At 36.4% G+C, this 8,849-nt stretch overlaps 1 protein-coding gene across 1 annotated transcript in view; it reads right to left on the reverse strand.

The window, feature by feature from the left end:
- Positions 1 to 1,325: 1,325 nt before the first annotated feature.
- LOC116010317 (transportin MOS14) overlaps positions 1,326 to 8,849 on the reverse strand; it is a 16,332-nt gene continuing 8,808 nt past the window's right edge. Inside the window, exons 13-27 of the mRNA XM_031249669.1 lie at positions 7,511 to 7,592; positions 6,645 to 6,727; positions 5,821 to 5,928; positions 5,647 to 5,698; positions 5,268 to 5,423; positions 4,794 to 4,917; positions 4,624 to 4,705; positions 4,463 to 4,551; positions 4,311 to 4,385; positions 4,141 to 4,195; positions 3,232 to 3,351; positions 3,048 to 3,140; positions 2,818 to 2,963; positions 2,135 to 2,312; positions 1,326 to 2,047 (exon numbers count right to left, since the gene is read on the reverse strand). Of these exons, the coding sequence (XP_031105529.1) occupies positions 1,769 to 2,047; positions 2,135 to 2,312; positions 2,818 to 2,963; positions 3,048 to 3,140; positions 3,232 to 3,351; positions 4,141 to 4,195; positions 4,311 to 4,385; positions 4,463 to 4,551; positions 4,624 to 4,705; positions 4,794 to 4,917; positions 5,268 to 5,423; positions 5,647 to 5,698; positions 5,821 to 5,928; positions 6,645 to 6,727; positions 7,511 to 7,592 (1,722 nt within the window). The 3' untranslated portion in view covers positions 1,326 to 1,768. The remainder of the gene's footprint in view (positions 2,048 to 2,134; positions 2,313 to 2,817; positions 2,964 to 3,047; positions 3,141 to 3,231; positions 3,352 to 4,140; positions 4,196 to 4,310; positions 4,386 to 4,462; positions 4,552 to 4,623; positions 4,706 to 4,793; positions 4,918 to 5,267; positions 5,424 to 5,646; positions 5,699 to 5,820; positions 5,929 to 6,644; positions 6,728 to 7,510; positions 7,593 to 8,849) is intronic.

The raw sequence follows: 8,849 nt of genomic DNA on the forward strand, positions 1-8,849 counted from the left end.
CCCAACTGAAGGTACATAACCAGCCTTGTGTCTTCGGCCGGTTCATCAGTGGGTATCCTCCCGACTGAACTGATGTTCATGAGGGGCATTTCATTGTCGTCTACTGCGATCAGGATGAGTATCACACTAGCCATGACCATATATATCTTGAAGCACTCCAAAACGAACCTCGTAATAAAACGAGAAGGAACACAAAAAACTGCAATAAATGTAGAAGGAGACAACTGCAATAAATGCAGAGGGAGACAAAACAACAACAATTATTAGGATACAATAAAAAAAAAAAAAAAAAGGGTAAAAGACAACAAAGTTAGGAGCCCGAGACGCACGGGTCTCAAAGCTACCAACCTATTACCCTACCCACTAATTTATTATTATTATTATTATTATTATTATTATTATTATTATTATATATATATATATATATATATATATATATATATATATATTATTTTATTAAGATGGCAAAGGAGAAGGGAGAACGGAGGATGGTGTGCGGCTACGGTGACCGGCGGACGGCGGTGGAAAGTAGAGGTGCGTTGAGGGTGGACGGTCGGACGGAGAGAAGAAGGAAGGTGAAGGCGGCGAAGGGAAGAGAAGAAGAATGAAGATGGCGACAGTGGTGAGGGAGGAAGAAGAAGGAAGAAAAGGCAAGCTACGGAGAGAAGTGGAAGCTGACGAGGAAGAGAGCAGGTGCCGCCTCCGCTAACCCGCTAAGCAAGCGGAGGCGACGATCGCCGGAAAAGATGGAAGAACGCCGGAGAAGCTAGAGAGAAGGAGGAGAATATTTTTTTTTAGAGAGAGAGAGGGGTTTGTTAATTAATTGGTCTAAAATTATTAGGCATCATCATTCTTCATTCTACACTTTTTCCAACACGAATAAATCTACGAAATTTTAACTTCTCTAACCCATAATTTGAACCCATTTTCCAAAATTATTGATTAAGAACCAAAAGACCACCTACGGCCCAACATCTAATTTTTTAATATTCACTATTGTGATCAATTTTACACTTGGCAACCCAATTCCCTGCTCTGCCTGATCCAATAAAACATCCATCATATACAATCTAACATGGCATGATATCAAGCTGATAAATGCATGTCATGCATAATTAATAAACATGTAAAATAGATCATTTGGTAGGATATTTTATACAAAAATTCAGTCCAAAAGAGCATTTTCTAAGCAACGAGTGTTATAGTATAAACTGCTGTCCACAAAAGTCACAAGTCACCCCTATTGCATAAACTTTTATACTATAAAAACTAACAATCGAGGAGAAAGGGAAGAGTAGAGAGAATAACATTGAAATCTAAAGATATGCGTACCGAGCGGGTTCTCATCTTGAGAAGCATGTTTTTCATTCAACTGCACAAGTTTTAACATGGTTTTGACGCATATGTTCTATACACCAAGCCACAGAGCCCTTTCCAAACACAAACTCAATCCCATTTCAAAGTTGCACCCCAAAACTGGAAATCCCCTCCCCCCTCCCTCCCTCAAGACTCAAAAGTTGAAAATTTTGACGGTGCCGATCAAATGTAAATTACTCCAACTCCCGAGCACTTTTCACAACAAAAAGTAATAAAAATAAAAAATAAAAATACAACAACGCATCCCTCAGCTCGCATCAACCTGCATGTAAAAATGCAAACTATACCAATCCCCGGACAATGAAAATAAGCCCGAAAACAAACAATGGGATAACTACTTCTGGCTGCAGACAAGGGCTAGGAAAAAACAGCCCTTCTACATTGCTGTCTACTATGATACATTCACTATCTTGATTTCAAGTGGCCTCAAAGCTCCTTGAACAATCTCCTGAACTGTTCGATTACGACGGCAAACCTCTGAAATTTCTTCAATGGGAAGTATCAAACCATTCATATTGGCCCCAGATACTGCCTCCGATAAAGCTTGTAGGAATTTAGCCTTTTCCAACTCCGTAACGGCTGTTGATGGGATTAAGGAAACACACTCCTTTGTCCATTCAAGAGCTTTTATCCCATATGCTCGACTCAGGGAAAATAGTGCATAAGATACCTACAACACAAAAAGCTCAAACCAATGATGCATATGTATATATGTATGTGTATACACATAAATAAGATGCAAGTACTTGTGTTATACCGTTTCTAAACGCGAAATAGGAAGTGCTCCAGTTAGGCAAGCAACCAAAATTCTGGTCATGCTAGCCCCTCGGGGAATAATTACATTGTCTCTAATGGATATAAAGTTCTCTCCATGATAAGAGTTTGAAAGATCGAATATATCAGATAAGAAATGCAATATTGAATTGGAAGCCTCCCTGCAAAGTAAAGTAGAAACTTGATATTCATATCGAGCTAACTAAAATAGTTATCATAAGCAAGGTAAAGTCAAATGCAGTTGGAGATGTAAATCCCAAACTTAAAAGATTAGATTCTATGTTTGTTTTCAATGATTTGACAACTCATAATATCACTACCAGCCACAGAACCAAATGGAACCATTACAATAGCCATCATAGTAAACTGACATGATTGCAGAGAATGTAAAATTACATACACAGGTTTACAATGTTTCAAATAAGACATTCCTAATTTATTCTTTTCCTTTGTATAGGGTTCTGAAACTCAAACAGCTGCAGCCAGGCAGAATGCATATGAACTATAGGCTATGCTGGTATTTTACTTTCAGTTCCCAATTACCAGTTTGAACAAAAGAGTATGTGCTTTCTACCAAAGTTCTATTAAACAATTGATCCTAAATACCAATGACGGCTTAGTTCTCTAATCATGACAGCTGTGTGTGCATGTGGCAGAGGGAGTTACCTGTGTTGCACTGTGACACCAACCATAGCACAGTCCACTAATGATGGAAATACAGGAGATGGGAACAATAGGTGAGGACAATAGCGTATACACCTTGATGCCAACAGAAAACAATCATCTGCTATGTCTGGTCGGGAAGTGAACTCCTAGAAGAGGGATCATACAATCAGCAAAATTTTGCATACTTTGTGAAGAAGAGGAAGCAAGACTATGCACAGCAGAAAACATACCTCGATTTTGGTAAGCAGGCATGTCGTATGACTAAAAAGAGACTCTATCAGAATCTTCAAGTAGCCAGCACATGATGGATCTGAACCAAATATCTGCAGCAAATTTTGCAAGGATTACTTCAATAATTAATTAATTGTGGATACTTGGATCTCATAATGTCATTAGAGAGAATAGCAGGCATACCTTAATAACCTCACTAGAGAGATAAAGGAAACAAGGTTGATGGTGTTGTCTGTACAACACTTGTATTTCCTCCAGCATTGCTCCAATAGTAACTACCATGAACTGTTTAGACGTCCGCACCTAAGAAGACAAACAAGTGACATTTTCAAAAGTGTAACCAAAACACTGCTTCTCTGTTAAGTGCAAGAACAAAACTAGTGAAAAATTTAAAATACTGAAATAGAAAACCACCGAGTTCTAAATGAGTCAAATAGTTCTCAAGGTAGATCCAAGTTATCATTTTAGAATGAAACACCAATATCAAGCACATTCTCACATATGTGGGAACTTCCTAAGAATCCTTCAAATTGCATTAGAAAACTCATGTCTGCATGCACCCATGTGTGGATACATAATTTACTAATATGGGCACTTCACAAGAATCCACCATATTCCCTAAAAGCATGGTAAACACTTAGCATGCACCATTTCCCCCCACACTCATGCTTGATTATAAGACACTGGTTGGCCAGCATTTCTTTTTTTTTTTTTTTTTTGGCCTACCAATTAATGTCAAAGTTAAAAAATAAAAATAAAAATAAATAAATAATAAATCTACTTTCCCAAACTGAATTTCCTCCCTTTTTGACAAATTTCAAATTATGTAATATCTTTTCACAGATAACAGAAAATCCAATTCATAAAGTTTCACATGCCAAAAGAATAGTTAGTGCACTCATTTCACAATTCACATGCCACAGATGCCAGTTAGCAGATATTTGGATAGTGCACACTTTAGCAAGGCCAATACACCCAAAATACAAAAAACACGTTTGCAGAGTATTTCCAGAAATATGAAAACAATCTGAATAGGCATAACTTTATTCAATCCTTGAGACGGGGGGAGAAAAATATAAGAAGCAAACTCACAGCATTCTTGCATGCCCTACAAAGAGACTCCATTGTCCGCATATCCCATGCACGACTGTGACAACACTTTTTGAGTAAGAAGAAAAGGAAATACATGTAATATGTAATAGGAAAGAAAAACACAATTATGGACAGGAAAAAATAAATAAAATTATCAGCTGCTTTCGTACATGTCAAAGATGGCTTTAAAAATTGGCCAGAGTTTTTGAATTGCATCTGCAACAGCTTCTGGGTGGTTTACATGTCTGCAAAAGACTAGAGTTAACAGAGGACAAATATAGTGGGTAAAGGAAATGAAAGGCAAAATAGACCACATGCATACCTAAAAATATTTGCAAGTCGATCAATATGAACAGTTAGCTCACGAGCAGTTTTTTGTCCCAATACAACAGGACCTTGATTGATTATCTCCTGCTAAGTAACCACATTAATTAATTTTGTCATTTTGAATAGAGTAAATAAAACATTAGAAATTTGAGCAACCTGTAATGGAGAAACTGCAGGCAAGCATATTGCCTCAAGTGCCTTCTTAGCATTTTCAGAATTTAGTTCTGTTATAACCATACTGCAATAAAAAGAATTACAAAGACAATGAAGGTATTAATTTACATTCCTCTTTAATAGGAGTATGAGCTTCAAAAAATCAAAAATACCTAAGGGCTTCAACCAGATGCAATGAGTCTTCAGCAGAAACCTTGAAGGTGCCTTCCCCACTTACTGCCCTTTCATATATTTGAAAGAGGCCATCTATGTACCGACGAAGTTCTTTCTTGCAGTCTACGGACAATGTGAAGTGTCAATACTTAATAAAATCCTGAAATAAATAATCAGACTGCCAACATTTGACAACAATGCTGTATGATCTAGCCAACATCTAAACCACCAAATTATCAAGCAAAGGACTGCATGACCAACAGACTTTTCATGATTGAACACAAGAAAGTTCTTTCTGATCGAGTGATCAGAAAGATCATGTATCTTTAGATTTTTTACTGATATCTAATCCATAATGGACTCTTTGTAGAGAAAAAATACAGCATCTTACAGCATTTAAAAATAGAAATGAAGTTTGACTCTTTGTATAAAATGACCTACATAGTAATGGACTCAACAGACAGAACATTTACCGCTGCATAAATTTCTGAATGCCAATGCGGCTGCTGCGGCAGAATCTTCACACATATTCATGCCGCTCACCAAGATATCTAATAGCGAGGGCAAGAATGAGGATCCATTTGAGGCAGCATCAAGCCATTTTGAATAAGCTCCAATGGTTAAGCACACTAATAAATTGAAGTGACAGATGAAAGGAAGTTAGATGGACCAATAATGCTAATCAATAGTTAAACAATACAGATTTTTATCTACCAGATATGAGATGGCATTAAAAAAAATTAAAAAGTAAAAATAAAAATAAAAAAATAAAAAAACCAACAACAACGACAATGCAAAGAGGTGAGAATAGGGAAGTAGACTTGGAGTAGTGAAGGCAAAGAAGTATATTACCAGTCTGAAGAAGTTGAGATTGATGGGGGAGTTTAGGAAGCAAAGACATGATCTGCACAAAAAACCAACAACAGTTATGCTAAGGAAATAAAGTACAGGTCCTTTGTTTTTGTGTGTGCTTTGGGAGAAGCTTCTTTCTTTCTTTTGGCTGTGGGGGGTGAAACATATCCATACCTGGGGCATTACTTCAGCATCAACAACAGAAACAAAATCTGATATAGCTCGTATACAGTACAAGGCAGCCTCTGCTGGACGCCAGTCAGTTGCACAGCAACTTACAGCCTGCAAAAATTGTCAAAAGAAAATTCCAAGAGTGACACAGTATATTGGAAGATACTACAAAAGCCAGGAACGAAATTTCATACATTCAATCCATCGCAGCCAGAAAAGGGGGTAAAACTTCTAAATTAATCACCAAACATGTCATGTTCCACTGTTTAATGTCTCAAAGGCTCAAACCCTTTATCTATCCTTCTCTCTCATTCTGGGTAATCACCTCCCTTTAGCTTATTTGGCACCACTTAGTAGAACATCTAAGAATACATCACCAGGACTAATTCAAACTACTACAAATACCAGAAACTATTGCGGAAAGAAGCAAAATTAGTAGCCAACAAAACTGACGAGTGTCCTTAACACAGCAATCATTGATATCTAAATCAGTTTTGATTTAAAAAAATATTTATATGAAACCATAAAGATAGAGAAGAAACTAAATAAAACAGGAAAAGAAATCAATTCTGCTAAACAACTAGACCAATCCAGTTGCCAATGCACCCACATAGAATCTCAAGATCTGTAACTCTTCAACTCATTGGACTCACATGATATGTCACATTCTACATTTTCAAACTCTCAAAATATAGCAGTTCCAATAAGACATGATATCTAAATTTTAACTCCATTGAGACATGATTTTATAAGTGTGGCAGACAATTGAAACAATCTTTTGGGAAAATCAACGGAAGTTTTACATTATCAAAGAGAACAATATTTACCTCGACCAGCTTCATGTATAGGATTTTCAACGTGGCCTCCCCTCCTAGAACCAATGCTGCATCAATTAAGGTATCTGCAACAGCTGGAAGCATCACATTGTCCATCAGCATAATACACAAATGTTTATTAATTATAGCTCTTGATAGTTGATATAGAAAATGAATGTGGGGTACACTAAACCTATGTCACTTTTTTGGGTGCTATGTACAAAGGTAGGAAGCATGTCCTTTTTGGGTAGTTCAGAAGGCAACAAACACAACTGAGGAAAAAATAGTTTCAACCTTGAAAAAGGACAAAATTTTGAGAAAACCAAAAAGGAAAAGCAAGTACTTTAAACTGACACAAAAAAGGGGGCAGATAACACTATAACAGAACTTAACTCAACAGGTCCACTAGGACAGAATTTGCAGAAGCAGGAGAATTGTGATGGCAAAAAGAGGGAGGATAAATGAACTTTAACATAATAACCTCATGGATTCAAGAGCTAAGTTTAGACAAACTCATAAAAGGGAGCACAACAGAACAGCAACTTAACAGGCTGGTAGAAACCTCATGGTTTTGCAAATAAGATCAGGGGTTCAAACCTCACCAACATTGCTCCTAGTGAGGTAGTTTTGCCCCTCCTTAAAAGTGGTATTTAATCCCAGTGTTTTTAGAGATGTTATAAATTATTGTAATTGAGAGTAGTCATCATTTACCATGTAACTGGATATTCATTGGTATTAGTTCTTAGTTGAGTTTTATTCATCACATGAACAAAAAAAGTTGGCAATCAAGCAATGTCTTGCATTCACATATACCTCTATCACAAACTAGATATCCATCAAACTGGTGGAATTTGAAAGGTTATAGAAGAAATGAATACCATATCTAGTCTGCTTGAAATCCTTCTGGTCCTCCCTAGAAAGATCTGAATAATCTTGAGGATATTGAACCCTGAAGGTGACCTGTGAATTGAATACAGTTAATCAACAATCTTATGTGTTAGAATTGTCTTCCTTGAGCAGTGTGAACATTAGCCTTGGGAGCTGAAATGAACACACTGTAGCCTTGGGAGCTGAAAAGATTATTGGGTAGCTTTGTAGGTTTACTATTTGAGCATCTTTTATGTATATATATATATGTGTGTGTATCAGTGTATGGACTATGGAGTATGAAGTATGCAGTGAAGTAATAGATATAGAAATATAAGAATTATAACCATTTCTCCATCCTTGATTATTCATTTAGCTTCTTCCTAACTGGCGGGTGGTGTTATTCTCCACCCGCCAGACCTGTGTTTCTTCCAAATTCAACATTATGCAAGTCCTGAAATTAGAAGTATTTTACAAATTTCAACTCTTCAAAAAAGAGATATACTTAACAATCCCAAAAATACAAAAGGATGATTCAAAGTCCAACTCTATGCCAGAAAAATATCATGTACAAACTAGAAATATGATTATGAATAAACATAAATAAAGAACCAACTGCACCAGTACAACCTCTGAACAAAGAAACATTAGAAACATTATATGGAGGATTTAGTTCATCTTTCAATTTTTGTTTTCCACAATTTGCTCAGCTTTTATTTCCATTAGAAAAACAGAAAACATGCTCATCAGTATCTATTTCCCATGTCATTTTCAAAGTCAGGAAATACAAAGGTACTTAAAATCCAATTACTTTCTTCATATTAACACGCAAATAGTGATAATAATGAGTGATGCGAACACGTGGGTCAGGTCGGGATATATATATATATATTAAATCAAGGTATATTTTTCAGACTTGATATCCAGACATACCATAATTAAGAATACCAAACCAATAACATACCAAATTCACCCAAAATCCAAAGTCCAATTTGGATTTCGGGTTTTAATTCGGTTGATATGAATGTATAACTGTAAGCGCAAGTAAGTAGGTTATGTTAGGAAAAATAGATGGGGAATGGATTAAATAAATTATGATGTGCAAAGTAAGAGCAGAAGATAACGAATATAGTTTTAGTTGTGAAAATAGATAGGAAGACATGTAAGTAGATAGAGGTGATGATGGGGTAGATAGGTGGTGGTAGAGGCAGATAGACAGGTGGGTGGGGTTAGGTACGTAGATGATAAGAGTACATATATAGACGAAGAGGAAGTTCGTAGATAATGATAATGATGATTATAGAAAGTTATGTGTAGTTGTATCTAGAAAACAAGGGGGGGGGGGGGGGA

Source organism: Ipomoea triloba, chromosome 2 (assembly GCF_003576645.1).
Source record: "Ipomoea triloba cultivar NCNSP0323 chromosome 2, ASM357664v1".
NCBI lineage: Eukaryota > Viridiplantae > Streptophyta > Magnoliopsida > Solanales > Convolvulaceae > Ipomoea > Ipomoea triloba.